This window comes from Corvus moneduloides, chromosome 8 (assembly GCF_009650955.1).
Source record: "Corvus moneduloides isolate bCorMon1 chromosome 8, bCorMon1.pri, whole genome shotgun sequence".
In the NCBI taxonomy this organism is placed as follows: domain Eukaryota; kingdom Metazoa; phylum Chordata; class Aves; order Passeriformes; family Corvidae; genus Corvus; species Corvus moneduloides.
Window position 1 is genome coordinate 3477453 of NC_045483.1, and position 19504 is coordinate 3496956.

Here is a 19504-nt window from a genome sequence, read left to right on the forward strand (position 1 = left end):
GCTGTGACACAGGACAGTGGCCAGAGACCTTTTTCAATGCTTATATTAACCACGCCCCTAATCCTTAGCAAACACTTCATCAGTTGCACAGTGGGTTTTTTTTAAAAAGACCTTTTAGTCCCAGCACAAGGTGTTCACTGAGCACAGGGAAAAATGCACTTCCAGGCCAGGCAGATGTTGAGGAGGCTTAGGAGAGAGTAATTTTAAACAAGGACGGGGAGCAGGGCTTTGCAATCATATGGTTTGCATCTGGAATTTACAGGCACGATAATTTTATAACCTTCTCCTTGCAGTTTTGAAGCAATGCAATTATTTTTTGCTGCTGCAGGGACAGGGCTGCAGGAAACATCCCCCTGCATCTGACAACTTTATGTGGCCCTGAGCCTGCACCCTGTGCTGTAAAACAGGCAGTGGGAAGCTGGCAGAGCCAGTGGGGTGCACACGGGCACTTGTATTTCGCAGGCATTAAAACACGAAGTCTTAAAATCGACCAATTTGCTTCTGCCCACAGCCAGGCCTCTTATATCTGGCTGATTTTACAGTATATATGAGCTGTTCTTCATAAAAGTCACTTTCTAGTGACTTCCCGTACTTCTTTTCTGGCTCAAACCAAGAAACCTCTTACTCAACCACCCATTTTTCATGTGTACATAACACATGAGGCTGCAAAATGGCTGCTAGAAGAGACTTTCGGGCAGGAGGACTCAAAGCACTGAGACAGCTAAGAACAAAACATGAGAACATCACCTCTAACCATAGCAGGAAATGTGGGAAAGATTAACTTCTTTTTAAGAGTAGTATTTTTACATTTCCACAGACATAGCCCCAGCATGGTCCCAGCTGTGTGCATATTCCAGGCACTAACTGTGCATGGACTCACAATCTGCCCAAACACAAACCTTAGCTATCATCAAGTCTAGCCACAGATTTGGCCTCTAAACACGAAGAAATTAAGAGCTTTTCCTTGGGAGGCAACGCAGAGTTTGGCAACCACTATTGAGTTTCAAACATTTGAAAGTAATTGCTAATGCACAAAGAAACTGGAATTGAGGAGAATTTTCCCCAGGTTGGACATCAGTGCTGGTTTCCACTCCAACAGCTATTGAAGTCAGTCAGACTCAGTCCAACATGCCCTACACAGATGTCAGCACTATCCCCAGAACACGGATACTCACAGACACATACACGCATTTGGATGTCTATTTCTCTGTAGGTGGGGAAAATTTATATTCAATTACCTTCCTTTAAAATGATACATAAAGCAGGAAGACAACTTGTTTCAATAAGAAAAATTTATTGGACTAGTTTCTAGGGTGTATTTATTCTTAATATAAGTTTTTGCTAGGTGATGGATTCAGATGAATCTGACCTAAAGACTCTGGCTCTTCCCTCCTACTAGTTCCTGTCTTGATAATTAATAAGGATTTAATTTTTTTCTTGGAATTTAGTTATGTAAAAATACATCAGTTTTGCAGAGGTCATTAACTCCAGGGCTTCTGCTGAGCCACAGGGACTCCATGGTTGATCTTGGGCTGCTGCAAGTCCCAATCCAATTTTTTTTGCTATGAACCTTTGTTTCATTTTATTGCTCTTTGGGTTTATGAGAGAGGCTGGGAAGGAACAGAGGACATGGAGAACCTACTTTTGCTTCTGACACTGGTGTGTGACCTCGGGTACATCACTTGGCTTTGCTTGGTTTCCACAACTGAAAAATGAGAATAACAACACCCTGCTCCTTTGTGTGAGCACCTCAAAACTTCATTAGGCGAAGAGCAGATACAGAAGAGTGAGGTATTTCCAGTCCCTCCAAGATTAGGCAGGGAGAAGGTTCGGAGTGACGGATGAATCTGTGGCCAAAAAGAGGATGGATCAGTCACAAACTGTTTGGGATGATGCCCTGGCCAGCTGGGAGCCACAAATGGATTTTGGCATTGACTTCAAGAACATCAGAGTTTGACCTTCCACACTGCAGGACCTCATCTGTAAACCAAAAATAACAGGATTTCCGTCTCCCCATTCCCTCTCGCCAACATGGATTTTGCATCCCTTAAGGACAGACTGTGTCTTACCTAAGGTGTTAAAACTCAGTTTTGGTAGGGAGCTGGAGGAAGACTGAAAGGCAGTGAAACAACCCTGCGTGGAACACAACTGTGGCGCCCTGCGGAGAGGGTGAAGCGCCGCCACCTTCCCAAAAGTGTCCCCAGCTGGAGGGAGCTGCTTTGGAGCTGAGGCCAAACGGAGGCACAGGCACACACACCCTAGGTGGTACAGCCACTCAACCACATGTCCCAAAGGTGACAATCAGTGCAAACGAGGCAAGAAGGGTCTTTTGTATGCGGTTCCAGCAACGAGAGTTTATTCCACGTGTGGATGGTCCAGGGACAAAAGACAGAATGAAGGATGAGGGTGTAGGTTTATATACGGGGCCGGTAGGGGTGGGTGAAACATCAGAACCAACGGTTTGAGGGCAGGGAGGCGGAGTGAGGGTGGAACAAAGGTACAACAACCAATGGGGAAGTAGGAGGGGTGGGCAGGAGAACAGAAACCGATGGGAGAAGCAGGAGAGGGGAACTTTCTAGATGGGGACCAAACAAGGTATAAAGAGGCAGGGGCCAATGGGCCAATCCAGAATACAGAAACAGCATACAACAACATAATGAAACAATGCATGGTGGGAAGGCTCCTTGTGCTCACCACAACCTTGGGGGCGGTTCAGGACTTAGGGGCTGTCCCACTAGCAGACCTGTTTTGTCCCTGGGCCAACTGGCCCACTGGTCCTGACCAGTGCAGTCTCACACACTGCAACACACAACCAGCACCACGAGGAAAGAGTGAGAGAAAGTAGGGAGGAGTTGTTTGTGAGTCAGCACTGAGCCCCGTTGGGCCGCAGCAGCCACGTGGTGGGGGCACAGCAATTTCCGTGATAAATTTGTCTGTAAAGTATGGGATAAACCCTGGTCTCTCTGAGCAGCTTCCTTTGACTTGAGTGGGAATTGCTTCCTCACAGCTGAGAGCAGAATTTGCCTGTCTATGTGTAATGATAAAAAAGAGGGAGGAAGAGCCTTAGACGATCATCACAGAAATGATCTTGGCCTTTCTAACACTGACACCAAGAATTCAACTGATAAGCCCCGCTTGTGATTGCATGTCTGCCAGCGTAAATTTAGAAATTCAGGTTGTTGGCTTGTGTGCAAGGATGTTCCCTGCGCAAAGTTTCTACTAAATGTTTACAAAAAAGCAATGGCCCTGACTTCCTTCCAGCCATACCCATGGAATCACAGGATTGTTAAGACTGGAAAAGACCCTGTGCAAACTCCTGGCCCAGCAACACATTGGGTCCTTCCCCCTGGACTAGGGGGATGGCAGCAGCTACTCCTCAGAGCAGGTACTTACAGTCACTGCCCCAAGGAAGGGAGCTGCTGCCAGGAATTAAAGGTAGCCAACCATTCATTCCTTGCTTACTGTAAATATTTTGCAGCCAGTAATTACAGCCTGTTTCAATCTTCCACCCTACAAAAAGCTCCCTACTCCCAAGGCAGGGGCAATCCAACTGTGACTGCTTCTTCCAACACCTCCAGCTTCCTTTTGGAGTTCTTCTCGAGTTCTCCAGCCTCCAAGGGACCACGACCAGCAGTCTGACTGTCCCTGAGGGAGGTGGTAGCTCTGGCTTTGGCCTCAAACAGGCTGAGCCACTTCTTGCCCAAACAAGAGAATCACAACAAGCAGCCACCTCAGAAAGAGTTAAAAGGAAGAGTCCTGCTAACGCTTAAGTGTTACAAATCTTTCCAGTTAAAATAAATTATTCAGGAGATGTCAGCCTCCCATCAGCACCATCTGAGCTACATTTTTAATAGTTCTGTGCACTGAACATGTTCTGTCATCATATCAGTGATACCGAGCTGCGAGACGAGGACGGGGGAAATGCGAGCACGCCGTGAACACGAAAGACGGAGCTGCTTTCTCTGAAGGGTCATGAAACACACGTTGCTCCAGCCAGGGGAGGGAGCAGTGGAGAGGAGTCAAACAAACAGAAATAATGCACTGACTTCAGGAATCATCGCAGGAGCTTCTTTGTTTTCCCTCAAAAGCATTATCCCACCTGATGGATAATTCACCTACCACCTTCCACTGCTTTAGGTCTCATTTATTGTGAATTAATCCACTCTGTGGCTCCACCAGATTTTTCCAAACATAAGCTGGAATCAACACCTACCCTCGAGTCTGCTAACTTAACAATGAAGAGTCTTGTGCTCCATGTCTCCAGGAATAATAAAGGAAGGGAGCATTTCTCTTTGCCTCATGTTAAAATAATCACCTATTTACCCACTGACCCATGTATTCATTATTTGTCCAAATCACAATCCACTTGGCCAAACCCTTCCATCTCCCATCCCTCTTTCTGTCCCAGAAGAGAGGAAGAGGACCAGATTTCCCACAGGGAAGCTGTTTGGGGTAAGTAACCTATGAGAAGAGTCTCTTGTCCTATTGAAGGGAAATGGGCTGTTGAGGAGTGACCCCAAATTCCCACTCTTCTTGCTTCTGAATAGGAAAACAATTTTGCCTCCAGTGCTGCAGCTTCAGCTGGTTCAGCTTCTACCTGAGCGAGAAGGAGACACAACAAGCCACTGCATGGCTCTTGCAAATCAAAGGGCAGAAAAGGGATGGGGATATGGGAGATCCACAGCCTCCTCCAGCAGCACTGGGAGGTGCATCAAATCCCAACTTCTGAGGAGCAAACACCACCTGTGCCTTCTCTCTTACAAATGAGAACAGCTGCTGACACAAGCGTAGCAGCACCTCAGTGAGTCTGGTTTGCTTTTAGGCTGAACACAGTAAGGTTAATTAAGGACGTTTTACTAACTGGTTCTCCCAAGACAGACCTAGATTAAGAGATGGCTGTTCAGGCCAACAAGGCAGCATACGGAGGATGGAAGAAAGGACTAAGGTTTGGCAGGTGTGGTGGAAAAAATGCAGCCTCTCGTTCATGGCTCAGAGGTTCCGATGAGAGAGAGGCATGAAATCCCTCTGGATGCCCTCACACACTCCCACCGCTCACCTGGCACCTCCCTGGGACTTGAAAGAATTCTACAAAGCACAAAAATGCTGCGGTCAGTGCTGAGCGGGCCCGATGGCTGAGCAGCCAGCAGAGAGAACCTGTACGTGCCCAGGCTGGAACAAAGAAAATCCAAATGCAAATATGCCAAAGGATCGCTTGCAGGAGTCAAGTACCCTGAGGAGTGGCAGGATGAGCCTTTGCCAACACAGTGGTTTCTGGGAGTTAAAACTGCGCCCAGAGAAGAGCTGAGTGATGCCACCCACCCCAGAGAGTGCAGGAAGGGCACTGAAGCCTGAAGGTACAACTGAACTACAAGCTTGGAGCAGCAATGCTCCTGCTCGTGTGAAAAAGAGAATAACAGCCCCTGCAATAAAGCCAGAACTCCATCAATTTCCCCATTTTGATTTATGCCTGCTCCCTCAGCTGTAAAACAGCTTAACTCCACTCACCTGCGGCAGATGGGTTTCATCTGCCATGGCTTTGTACCTCGTAAACTTGGATGCAAGAAGAATGAGCTGGCCCTGTGGTCAGCATGACACTTGATAAAGCCTGATCTGCATCCTGGAGAGAATCCATCATCCAGGCTGGAGCACACAGGATACGAGTGTGGGCTGAGAGTCAGCTACTGTGTGGATGCACCAAGCATTTGGTGGAATAAGGGTGACGAGAACAAGAAGCCTGAGCCTGCTTACCCAAGGACAGTGATTGTAACAGGGCCTGTCTTTAAAGCATACAATGCACGTTCCTGCAAGACTGTCATGTGCCACGTGAGGAGGGACATCTGGGAAAATGCCTGCCTTTGGATACCTGGGAGGGTGAGGAACCCTCATCCCATCAAGTGTGAGGTGAGCAGAGCACCAAGATGGAGAAGCAGAGCAAAGAGGGGGATGGCAAGCTGCTGTTTTTTGGGAGCAATGCTGCCCAAGGTATCAGGGAGGTCGATTCCCTTACACGTCTCCTACTCACCCTGTGGAAAAATAGTTTATCTGACATTCACAAAAGAAACACTGATCTTTTCCAGAAGTACTGAGCAGTGGATCAGTACCAAGATCTGCCACAAAGAATTAATTCTGGGCCAGGTCCAATACTGGCTACAGTTATGGTACCTCCAACAGGAATTGTGCTCTTCTAAATGGAATTTCTGGCAAGGATAAAACAGTCCCTGCAGCACTCATCTCCCTGAGAAAAGCACATTTCTGAGTGCCCTCTGGAAAGCTGTTCCTTTTACTTTCCATCCACTCCAGCCATCCCACTCGTTCCCTGGGAGGCTGAACACAGTTCTAGGTATTTCCAGACCTGGTCCGTGTTAATAAGAAACTCAACCATAGTGCAGCAGGCAGAGGTGCAAAAATGCAGTGACCTTGTGAATAGTGAAGACAGACCCAACCCAGAGCAATTTGTGTTGTTTGGAGCCAGCCTGGCAGTGGCTGCATTAAGAAGGCATGGACTTGAATGTGGAATGTGTATTTGCTGAGAGTAATAAAGCCCGAGCAGGAAGGCTGGGGCTGTTGAGCCTCCTTCCCTCTCTTGGCAGCCTCAAAATTGCTTCTGGTTTATGACTTTGGGGATGAGAGCATGATCAAACAGGTGGGCTGAGAGGTGAGCAAGGGTTTATCCTGCCATCTGTCCCCAGAAGTTGTGTGTAAGAAATGACCGACAGCGATGGAAGAGGTAGAATTTGGAAACATCAGCAAAGCTGGGGTCAGGTCCAAACTGGTGCCCACTCTGGCCAAGCCTTGTTTTTCATTTAAACTCCTAAAATCAGTTGCTGCTAACGCCCTGAGCAGCTTTTTTGGATTCTGTGAAACACTGATCTGCTCCAAGCACCCCATGTGATGGCTGCAGCAGTGGCTGGGCTGGGGGCCACCGAGGGTCCCCGGCAGAGAGGGCTCCCCAGGAACACCCAGACCTGGGTGACTGCTCTGCAATCCCAGGAGATTTTGGGGCAGAGCCAGCCTGGCTATACCCCAGGGAGATAACCCCAGACAAAGCCCTTCTGCTGGGGAGCAGGAGGATGCACTGGTTCAGGTCCTGCCCAGTGCATGAGGCTGCCAATGTGGGAAGGGTTAAGGTAACCACAGTCCCAGGCTTGTTTACCCCAAGCATTAGAGAGGGATAGTTTGCTGTGAACACACTGATCAATATCTCCCAGCTGCTAGTTTAATCAGGATTAAGTGAGCAGCTATTAATTTTGCTCTTTTCCAACAACCTTTAGCCACCATGTGAAAACATTTTTCCCATCACAAACAAATTAACCTTGATATCATCTATCCAGACATCTTAAAGGAACTTAATAAAGAAAACCCCAAATCAAAACACTAACAAGAAGGGCCAAGACCAATAATCTGGCTTTAATTAGAAGTTTTCCAGCTCGCAGCTCAATGAAGCAGTGGCAGGAGTGCTTGCTCAGACCCAAGGTGTGCTTGCCTGGCACATGGAGCTGGGTGTTGGGATGAGGCTGGATGGACACCTGCAAAGCCACTTCTGAAGTGTTTAGAGTCCTGAAGCATTGTGGAGGAGCAGGGCACAGCCACCAGCTCCCCAGTGCCCCCTCCCAGGCCAATGTCAGAGCAGAGTCACCTCCCTGGAACGTGGCCAGACACAGGTGTCCCCACAGCAGGACAGGTTTGACTCCTCAGGCACGGTTTTATGGCTAACGAGGCAAATCCCACAGCCCTGGAGCGCCCAGCAAACGCCAGGAAATATTTTAACAGCCCGACTGGTGCAGTCTGCAGCTCACCCGCAGGCGCTGAGTATTTTTATCAGTGCAAACTGCTTCTCCTCTGAAACACATCCACCTTGGGCAAGGGGTGGCAGGCGGCCACCCGGCCCAGCGTGCGGCCACGCATACAAACACGCCGGAGTAATTCAGCCTGGAGCTCCTCGGGATTGAACTCCCCGGGCTAAAGGTGACAGATGCTTCCAGCTCCACGAACAAATGGCCACGGCACAGCCGCTCTGAAGAGTCAGCTTCTGCTGTTTGGTCTTCTTTTCCCTAAAAAGTCTCTTATTCTCATCCACAGGGTGACTCATGGAGGAAGAGAACACATCTTAGGAAGAAGGGAAGCAGGACGCACAGGAGCCCAGCTCCGAGCTTTGTAAGAGCCCTTTCTCTCAGCTATTCTGCACATGGCAAAGGCACCAGAAGTTCTCTGAAAAAAAGGATGACAGACGGGGCTGGACTTTCTTTCCAAGCTTCCTCTGAAATCACACTTGGCACAGCAGCCCCGGCCTGTTGAAAGAGCATGGGAACGTGCGTGGCAAGAGCTGCTCTCAGGTTGGAGCTCTCTGGGCTTTTCTAAGCCATCTGGGCTCTGATTTAGCTTGCAAGTCTGTCAGTCCCAAATGAAAAGTCAGCTCCTAACCCAAGGGTTCAGCTCGGGGTCGACAGCAGAGGAGTGTCAGAAGAACTCACTCTTTAATCCTCCTGGTTAGCAGCCGTGGGGATGGCCTTTACTATCGCAGAGGAAAACTCACCTGATCCTTTCCCATTTCCCAACTCCACTGCCTCATCTAGCTGGAAAAATTCTGCTATTTCCCCTCTGCTGGAAAAGGAGGGAGAGACCCAGTGCAGGCAGAGCTCAGGAGCTGATGATTTTTGCAGTGCTGGGTTACAAAACGCTTCTTCCAGCCAGCAAAGCAAGGCAGTGCTTGAAATGCTGCTGCTTTCCCTCCAACCATGAACCTGAACTCCCACCTGGATTAAGTTTCCTGCTACTATTCCCAGGTGAAAACCACAATGGCCAGGTGAAAACCACCATGCCCAAGTGGTGAGCAGCCTTAGACCAAACAATTCCAGTGCAAACACCATCTGCTGCAAATCCTCATCCTTTACATAACTCCAAAGCTTTGTGAGATGCAGGGACATCTATCTCCCTCTTTTCCCCAGGTGGATCCAGAGAGGTCCTCGAAGAAGGGACAAGTTCCAGCCACGACTCACCAGCTGGTGTGAATTCTGCCCTCTTGGTTACTCTGCGCAAGCCACAAAGACCTGGCCATGGGGTGGGGAAGCACGTCACAAGTGGTGACAAGTCTTTCCAGAGCAAACCTCAAAACTCTTTCATTGCAGAGCTCGGCTTCCTTCCGCACAAACCATCTCTGAATTGCAAGGTGACACCCAGCCCTGATTAACAGATGTGTGGCTCTGGGCCTCCACCCTCCCCACTTGTGTCAGGAACGATGCTGATATGAATTTAACTGAGGAGCTATTGTTCAGAGCAGGCCACGTTAAGCCGTATTTCGTCCAGAAGAGAGAGATTGGAGGGAGGTTGGCACATGGCAGAGCAGGTTCAGATAGCACTGAAGGTCAAGCCAGCTCCACCGTGGAGGGCTGGAAGCTTTCAGTGCCAGGTAGGATTGTGGATAAAATCATGCTCTCCAAGGACTGCGTATAATGCGGGTGACAGGCGTTACCCAGCGCTGCCTCTGGGAATGGTAAAATAAGGCTTTGCAGTGTTTCTTTAAAGATCTTGGAGAGTTGTACAAACATCAGGGAACCAAATCTCTTGGTGCTCCCAGGGCGCAACACAAACGGGCTGGGATAACCCACCGAGGCAGGTCTGAAAGTGCCAACGACTCTTTCCTTTGTTTTACTGAAAGGGAAACTGAGGCCCCGGGGGAGTCGAGCCAGCGTTTCCTAATTTGAATGCCTGATGTTAGGCAACTCATCTGCATGAAGAAATAATTTATAATTTTTACTACAACTTCTTTTTTTTTTTTTTTTAAATCAGATTAAAGTATTACAAGGTTGATCCCTTCCAGACAGCTTGGTTTGGCTGCACTGTGTTTCAACACTTGGATTTTTCCCACAAAGACACCACTACTGTATTGCAGAAATTTGATCATAGGCCTGCACGTGCTTACACAGAGAGCCTTGAAAATGGCAACACCAAATAAGTATTTCTCACAAAAACAAAAATTCCCTTTGAATATTACAGCTGTTAGATAAAATATATACTTACTACTCTCTAATTAAGAAAGCCTCTGAAACTTTAATGTGTATTGCCCTTGATGATGTGGAAGCAAGGAAGAACAAAATCATTAGAAGCTGAATTATTCTAGCAGCCTATTATCATGGTGTAATCTTATTAAAGAAAATTCATGCTGGTGTAGCCTCTTACCTTCACCACTTACAGAAGAGCCATGTGGCGTAGTTCTGAGTGCACAGAGGTAATGAAATTACAGTGAATTATGTGGCCTGTGTATGGCAAAAGGAGCATAATTCCATCCCTTCGAGGAGAGATGCTGATTTTTCTCAGGGAGGCGACACCAGTACTACTCAGTTACTGTGCATAAAGGGACTATTCATCATTATCTGCAGACGAGCAATTTTGGAGACGATCTCGGGGCTGCCAGTGCAGAAAGGCACAGCCTGCTGCCACGGCTCGGCCCACAGCCAATGCTGCCTTCCACAGCTTCCAAGGCCTTGCTGGCTGTGGGTGCCTGGACTGGCCCTCTCAACACCCTGGGCACTGCCAGTGTCCCCTGACACAGCCAGATGGGTGATGGAAGGTGTCCCTGCCCGTGGCAGGGTGTGGAATTAGATGATCTTTAAGGTCCCTTCCAACCCAAACAATCCTGTGAGGGAGGACAGTGCCCAGCGCTCCGGCCTCCCCACGGCTCACTCACCACGGCTGTCCCTGGAGCTACATCAGGGTGCTGCACACAGGGCAGGCAAATCCCACCTGGATCGGGGTGATGATGAGGACAAAGGATGCCACAAGAGCCCAGGCACAGCAGAAGGCCAGAACAATCTGTCAGCAGATGTGGGGGAGCTGACCTGGCCCTACAGCCCCACTTTCCACCAAAACACCACCGTGTAAAACGGGACAGATCTGAGCTGGTCCAGCCCACCACGATGCCTGTACAGCTCCATCCAGCTGAGCCAGCTATTTGGGGAGAGGATGGGTGGCACCATGGGGTTTGGGGTTTTGGGGCCAGCTGCTGTCTTTCCTAACCAAACTCTACAAAAGGAGTTTAGCTGGTCATGAGTTAGGGACACACAGCACAGGACACATGAGGACAGCTCTGCTCACACCTCCCTTCTTGCGTACATTGTCAAGTGTGAGAAGTTTGTTGTAGGAGGCTGGGATTATCCTGCTCACTTAACTTTATGTAAACTTTTCAAAAATAACATTTCATTTCACCCTTTTACTAAAAGAAACATTAGCTCGCATTCCTGTTTCGCAGATGATCACACTTGACACTCTTGGGAACGAGGAGCTCTTTTAGCCTGTGAGATGCCTCTTGTTCTTTTGGGTCTGCACATGTGTCCAGGTTAAGTTTATCTCAGCTGAAGTGGATTTCCTTTGGTTTATTTTTCTTTTCCTTTTTTATAATATCTAGTTTATGGATCTGTGAAAACAGCCATACGTGGTTGGCTGCAGTTCTGTTAAACACTTGAAGATGTTACCCAGCTCCTCTGTTTTCAGTGCAGCTCTAATGCATTTACTCTGCTTTAACAAAGCCTTAATCTTAACCCTTACTGAATCTGTGCAGGGTTCAGTGTTCACCATGACTCCCTGAAACAGCCATAACACCAAGTAAATTTGCCTGTTCCTGCCTGGTTCTCAGCACAAATTGCAATTAGTGAGCAAGGGCTTCACTCGAAATAATTTTTCTCCCATTGTCTACCCCAAAGCTGGAGCCAGGCAAGAAATTGGAAGAGATTGAGTCTGGCAGCAGAGTAGTGGAAGGCACATCCCTGCTCCCTGCTGTGCTCCTTGAGGATGTGTGTTCAGAAAGCAGGAGGCTTTAGCCACGAGAGCCATGTATTAACACCCTCTGAATAGCCTGCATTGCTGTTCTACAAAAACCCAGGGAAGGCTTTTTATCTGAAACCAGAATTGCATGAAAATTAGCTGGGGCTGATGAAGTAGCATCTGTGGTATCTTTTTTTTAACCCTGCTTTACCTCTCCTCATCTCAACATGTAAATCCTGTCGCTAACGACATTAATGATACAGGAACCTCAGGAGCAAAATCTGTGCCTTTTGGAGGAACATAGAGCTGGAGTTTTCTCAGTAAATCGCATTCAGGCTGCTCAGCTGCAGCATCCTCCTGCTCTCAGGTGTCTGCTAACTTCCCTCATTCTCCCCAGGGTTATATGTCCATGTTTGCATGCACACAGATACAGACTCATGTGCATTTGAGGCTTCTCAGTGTCCTCAAGTCCTGTCTTTATCTTGAATCAGACTGAATCACCTTAGAATTGCAGAAACATTTTTAGGTTGAAAGACATCAAAGACTCCAGCCCCAGCACTGCCAAGCCTCACCTGAACATGTTTTAAATCCCTCCAGGGATGGTGACCCCACCACTGCCCCAGGCAGCTCATCCCATTCTTCTCCTCAACTTGTCTTTATTTCAGGGTGTTGAGTTGTTTGGACGTGGCCTCTTCTGGCTGCAGGCTCTCTCTGTGCTGCCACATGAGTGACATTATCTTATGCTGATGAGTTCACCTTACAGCATCTTCTGTCCCTCCAGCTCCTGGCAGCCTCTTTAGCACATAATTACGTTTACTCCTTCGATGCTACCTCCTCTCTGCTCAGTGGGTTGGGTACCTCTCTTTGCAGAGGTGATGGTTGCAATGCAGCCCTCACTGGGCTCAAACCCTCTCTGCCTTGCTTGTAAACTCATACCACAGACTTGGATATCAGGCAAGCAGGATTCCTAAATCAAAATTCTCCAAATTCTAGTGTAAAATCTCCTCCCTCTATCAATGCAGGGCACATCCAGGCCTGTACAGTCAAGGACTTGATACACTGAGTAAACATCAGCTACCGACTGGGTTAACATGGCCAGTTAAGGCTCTCTAAAATGGGATTATCCTGGAACTGCAAAACTCACAGACGTTATGTCACTGCCATGGCAGGGCTCAGCAGCTGTACAGTGCTGTCAGGAGGGTTTGGGATGATCCCAGACTTACCATTCAGGCAGTGATTTGGGTAGAGGGAGGTGACCAGAGTTGCCATAAAAACACTGATATGCTGCTGTGTCACAGTCTGGGGGGAGCTGTATGGCCCTTGTTACAGATGTGTCATTGGAGGTGCTGTGGCACCAAGACCAGAAGGGTTTTTCACTGTCAGACTTGTTGCAAGAAGTCCCACACCTCAGTCCTGAGTTGGTGTGAGGTGTTGCCGTGTGGCTGTGCTGAGCTTGCTTTGCTTCAAGTGTGACCCAGATGAGATATTGTGAAGACAGGAAGCCTTTAGTTCAGACTGGTCTAAGTGTCACCTCACACGCTGCTTTCTGACACCCTGACTCATAACCACACGCTCTTCCTGAGCTCACACATTTTCCTCCCGAGCCCTGCCCTTGAGCAACTGCTGCTCTTACAGAGCCTCTTCCCTGCTCCTCACGGCCAGGAGAGCAGAAGGGAGCTGCATATTCCCAGTTCTCCCTGCAGATCTGTTTGTCTATTGGGGGGAAGCCAGGTTAGAATGCAGATACCTTCCACCACAGGGGCTATGTGTCCAGCAGCAAGTCTGGCCTGACCATGCTGGAGCCACCTGGAACATTGACATCTGCTGGGCTTTTCCTCAAAAATCAAGCCCTGACACCAAATTTACAGAAATTATGCACCAGCTTGTCAATGCCTTAATTGCCCATGTCTCGCTGGTAGTTTTGGGATCCTGTTCCCCTTCAGAGGTAAGTTTGCATTTCCCCTGTGCCCTCCCAGGACCTCCAGGTGGTTTAGAAACAGGAGGGGTTACTGAAGACAGCTGAAGGTCACAGCTGGGAGAAAAGGGATCACAGATATTTGAAAATACTTTTTTTGGTGGTTGGAGAGGCCTCAGAAGCAGTGACTTTTTGACTTTGCAAACATGTCACTTCTGGTAGGAGCTGGGTGGAGACACCACCTACAGCAAATGGCTTTCTCCTGCCCCAGGCAGCATCCAGAAAAAAAGAAAGGGCTGTGTGCTTTGTCTTAAAGAAGAGCAGAAACAGGTGCTGCCAAAAGAGTGGAAGAAATTAAGTCCAGTGCTTTCCAGGGAGAACACCCTGTTTCCAATCCCTTCTTCATCCGGCATTAAAAACTTGGATTAAAGTAGGTCAGTTCCTCTAGAGCTGCAAAGGTGAGAGGCAGAGCTGTAGCACGGCCCAGGCAAGAGCTGTGAGCCCTTCCCTGCTTAGTCCTGACCCCCTGAATTCCTGGCATTTCAACTTGAGCTCTGCTTCACTTTTCTGATCACAGGTTTGCTTGGCCACTACTGTTATACCAACACTGAACACCTTTTCCCTGTGGCTGCTGGTAGCAAGGTGTGTTGTTTAATCTCTGTCCATCTATTGCAAGGTAGTAACAACCCCCTGGCTCTACTCTTTGTGACCAAAACAAGGCAGAAAATGGTGCAGAAAATGGTACATCTCGCTCAGCAATTAAATATGCAGAAAGTTCAGCATTAGAAGTTGTCCCCCTCTCTTCCACACGCCACAGGGTTGGAGGGGACTGAGGAAGTCAGGATTGAGGAGGGCAAAGGAGGGGTAGCATGGAAGTAACAATCCAGATCGATATTCACTCTGTTTCTGAGAGCATAAGAAAATCTTATCTGGATGCATCCTTTGAAGCAACCTGAATTCCACTTGGATGAAGAATCTAATTAAGTGCTGCAGGCTTTAGACAACACATTAATATTTTCAACAGTTTGATCCCAAACAGCCATTAAAACTCTTTCTGATATGTGCTAATATGTGTTACACGTTTTTGTTTTAATTAGAACAAGATTGTAATCCATACTTCAGTTAAGTTCATTACACTTCGAATCTTAATGCAATTAAAAGACCAATCAGTCATTAGCTAAGTCCATTGTAATTAGCATTTACAGAAAACTTTGAATTGTGTGCCTGTCCTTCACGGCAGGTGATGAGGGGAGTGAGGCCTTTCTCCCTCATGATGAATACCTCAAGTTCTATATTTTGTGTCCCTAAGTCACAACCAGCTAAACTCAGCTTGTAGAGGTTGCTTAGGAAAGACAGCAGCTGGCCCCAAACCCCCAAACCCACAGTGCCACCCATTATTCCCCATCCAGCTCCACTGGGCTGTACAGGCCTCATGGAGGGCTGGCCCAGGCCAGGATGGCATGGTCAGATCTGGCCAGTTTTATGGTGGTGTTTTGGTGGAAAGTGGAGCTGTAGGGTCAGGTCAGCTCTCTCACATCTGCTGCCAGGTTGTTCTGGTCTTCTGCTGTGCCTGGGCTCTTGTGCTCTGTCCTCACATGTCCTTGTGTTCTCCACACCCCATCATGAACCATCTGGCTCTGAGTGATCACCTGCCCCTCACTGCACTCCCTGGCACAGCTACAGACAAAACCTTCCTATAAATCTCTGCAAAATCTGAAATGTACAGGAGATTGCTCAAATCAGGTTGAAAAGCAGCATCTTCTCAATGCCCAGCACTCCAGCCAGGAAATGTGCTGCTGAAACAAGTAGATGAATTTTCCAGACTTCCCCAAAACCAGTGGCCAAATCTGTGAAGCTCAGGAAGTGAGAGCCCTGTCAGTCAGGGAACAGCAGCCAAATGTTTCTGAGAGCCCAATAAAAGAAACCTTTGGTGCCCCTTTCATGGCCTCAGCACAAACCCAAGCCCCTCTGGCCTTATATATATAGATATATATAGATATATATAGATGGGAACAGAATGGTAACTAGACAAGGATAACTCAAACTGGAGCTGCTGTGGGACAACTTCCACATGGCTTCTGTAGAGCACAGGCTCCTTTTATCTTTTCCCATCAGCCAGACTTTGCCCCACGTTTGGGACAAGGCTCCCCCCAAGAGGGGTGGAGAGGATCCCCCTCTACCCATCCCCACCTGCCCCCAGCTCTGAAAACCAGAATGCAGGATGTTGTTGCAGGACTATAAATGGTGAATTGCATGGGCTGGGAAGGATTATTTATTTATTCCTTCATTCCTCAGCGCAGGCAAAGCCAAACTCTCCCTGTCTCCTGGGACTGCTTGGAAGAGCCAAGGGCTGTGGACTGGTCCCTGGGGTGAAGTCCCCAGGTATTGCTGAGTGAGGTGTTTTATTGTGTAAACCTTCCTGAAGCTACAAACAAGGAGTATGTTGGGACAGAGGGTTTGCCATTGCACAGCAGCATTCTGAGAGCACACCCACCTGTCCCTTCTCAGCAAAATTACTACTACTGTATTTTTTTGAAGACTTCAAGGTGCCTGATAAATCTGTAAGTTATTAAGTGTCACCTGGAGAGGTCCCTCCTACCTCCCCTTTCACTCTTCTCAGCTTTCCAGTTCTTGTAACCAGGATAACACCTGAATGGCCCCAGGCACTCTGATCCCTTCCTGCAAAGCATTGAGTTGGTTTTCTTTCAGCTTCATTCCTTTATTCCCCCTTCTCCCTGTAATGCCTGTTCCTCAAGCTCTGCTCACTCATTCCCAGGGAACAGGATAACCAGTAACAAAGTGACCGGCACCTTTCATTATTTTTCCTGGGAAAGAAACTTTACCCCGGCACGGCAGCACTGTGTGACACTGGGCAGCACAGTGTACATCCCACCTGGAAAACACGGTCCAGCTTCATCCTGTGAAAGGGATTTAGCTGCTGATATTGGAAAATCTGCCAGCATTCTGGGCTGAGTTTGTGTCTTAAAAGCCATGTGCTAAATCTGTAATGATTCCCTCCCTCACCACTCTGCAGCAGGAATATTTTAAGAGCAGATGGACTGCTCATCCTGGAGGATGCTGTTTGTTCCCACCTGAGGTGGAGGCCAGGGGCACACCTGGAGGCTCCCAGCTGGCCCTGGCAGGCATCAGCCTGACTGCCCCTTGCAGCCTCAAGGGTCCACCAAGGCACCAGCACCCTCTGAAAGGTGCCACCAGTGCCAACACCACTTTCAGCACTGCAACGTGACCACGCCACAGGAGCATCCACTGGCCCGGCTGAGCTTTCTGTTTGCCACCTCAAAGCTCTCAGGAGGGCTTAATCCTGTTTTCAGATCTAATCCATTAAACAAATGCATTATGCAGATTTGCTTTTCTCCTGGAGCTCCAGCAAAGCTCTGTCACATCTACTCTGTAAGACAAGATTTTTGCAGTGGTTTTGCTCTGAGCACAGAACATATCAAAAATCTGCCTGGGACAGACCAACCATCCTTCAATTTCACAGACTTTTGCAGTAGGACCTCCAGCCACAGACAGTGCCCTGTGCCTGCCACGCTCTGCCTCCCTCAAACCTCACCCAACAGCCCAAATCCTGCCCATCCCAGCCTGAAGAAGCCAAAGTCACCTTGAGCAGGTGAAGACTGAAGTATACAGCCCAAAGTACATGTGGTACCTATGGCCTAGTAAGGAAGGGAAGGTAATTCTTTTTTCTCTTTTTGAACTTACAAATAGAGCAGAAGACAAACCCAGTGGGAAGAAATCCCAGCTCTTTCCTTTTAATTGAAAATAGATCCATAAAATCTTGCTAAGTCTACTGGCTAATGCAAGCACTGGGAGGCAGCTGAAATATACCTCCCAAGGGCAGGGTATGTTACAGCCATTACATTTAAAAGTCACAGGGGTCTAAGTTTAAAAGTAAAAACTACACTTATGTTCCCTCCTCCTGTACTCACTCACTGCTCCTGATCTCCTTCTGCTAATGCAGGGAACCTGATTTTGGAATAGTCCCAAAGAGATCAGAAATAATGGTGAGTCAGTGATCAAGTTTTAAAGATGTGATGTGGCAGTGATTGGATTTTCCAATGTGATGTGTCAGCTGAAGTCTCACGGTGTGCTAGACCTGCTGGTCGTGGGAAATCCCTACAGGCTGGAGTCAAGAAGGGATTCCTTCATGTCTGGTAGATCAATGAGCTCCAGCAACTGTGAGGTCTCTTCACAGTTTATAAATAAATAAAGAAAAAGGAAGATTTAATCTCCCTATTATGCAGGGCAGTGCATATGCAAAAATTACACATATGAATATAAAGTAAACTAAATTCAGACATCAAAACCCACACCTGAAGGTCTATAGTTAATTTTTCAATGCATTTTTCAGGTGAGATTATGGCTGAATGGCCAAAGGTGAGCAAAAAGCACCCAGTCCCTACAGCTGGGTGGAAGACTGGGCACCACACTGGTGTGTGACATGGGACATGTCACATAACCATGAAGCAAAAGAGAAGCAACGCAGAGATTATCTTTTTTAAGGAACTTGCCTTTTTCACAGGAACATCTGCTCCAGAGCTGTTGGGAAATGGGGCTGTGGGGAGTGGAACTGTGGGAAAAGAGCCCTTGGAGCCAGATCCTGCAGGGGAACGAGCTGTCTTTGATGCCATCTACTGGAATGGTGGCTCCAGGGCCTGGGACCTGCTGCTCTGCTGGAGACCACAAAATGAGGGCTTGTTTGCATTTGGAGCTGGATGCTGCAAGTGGGATACAGGCTTGGAAAGGCTGCCTGGCCAAAGTGATGCTCTGCAGGATCCATGGATGCAGTGGGACTTCCAGCAGCAGCGGTTTTCAGAGGATTTCCACACAAGGAGTGCTGGTCCTGCGAGCCCACGGATGTCCAGGAAAATCTGTCAGGGAGGCAGGGCCCAAGGAATGCTGTAAGGCCTGATCTGCAGGAGATAATGGCATCCCAGGAGTGGAGAGGAGGGAAACAGCAGCTCTTTAAAGGAGGAAGGGCTTGCCCCATTTCCAGCTACAGCCCAGGGCAGGTACCAGACTCTGAAATCACACAAGGCTGGGCTGTTGCCTGTAAATGACAGGAGAAGCAAGATTTGGATGGTATGTCAGAAATCCCTGGGATTTTCCCATGAGGATGGGCCAATCTTCATCAAGTCACAGCACAGCACCACCTAAGTCTTCCTCCTCACCCATGTGCCTTTCAGTGCACCAACCCAGCTTATGACAGGAAAAGCAAGGCTCAGCTCTCTGCTTATCTCACTTGTGCTGGTGCTGCTGCCTCTCTGGTGCAGCATCCCAGATTGTCTGCAGTACCAAAATCACCAGATTTTGCTTTATGCAGACACTCTGCAAGACAAAGAGACAACACTTGGGTGCTTTTTGAATGCTAGCTATTTTAGAAAGATGTTAAATGCCGTATTTCACTTCCTGGGGTGATTATTTACGGGAGGTTGTGCCTTTTCTTTAAGAATCACAGCAGGTATGACCAAGACTGGTCCAGGGTTGTTTTTTTCTCCTGTCCCAGTAATTATGATTTGCAGATAGGAAAACGCTGATGAGTGTCCCCTTAAATGGCAGGCCCAGCAATCTCAGGATAAAGGACATTTCTCCCACACTATCTCCCAAAACAAGCTTGACAACATAGCGACAGCCACGTGGCCTGGCTTCTCCAGGGAGGATCAGCCTGTGCCGAGCCCTCCTGTGGCTTTACAATAGTGCTGGGCCTTTGGAAAGGTCCTCCTTCATTTTGTTGTACAAAAGATCCAGGAAACAAAGGGAGGGAAAGAATTGGCTGCCATTGGGAAGGAGGAAAGGTGGTGGCAAACAACA

General features: G+C 48.2%; 1 protein-coding gene across 3 annotated transcripts in view; it reads right to left on the minus strand.

Moving 5' to 3' along the window:
- LHPP (phospholysine phosphohistidine inorganic pyrophosphate phosphatase) overlaps positions 1–19504 on the minus strand; it is a 72707-nt gene that overhangs the window by 15443 nt on the left and 37760 nt on the right. Inside the window, exon 7 of one of the 3 annotated variants that reach the window (XM_032116574.1) lies at positions 1275–18606. The exons of 1 other annotated variant lie outside the window; for it this stretch is intronic. In XM_032116574.1, the coding sequence (XP_031972465.1) occupies positions 18210–18606 (397 nt within the window). In that variant the 3' untranslated portion in view covers positions 1275–18209. Of the gene's footprint in view, positions 1–1274; positions 18744–19504 lie in introns of those variants that run through there. One more of the 3 variants, XM_032116573.1, reaches the window with a different exon arrangement.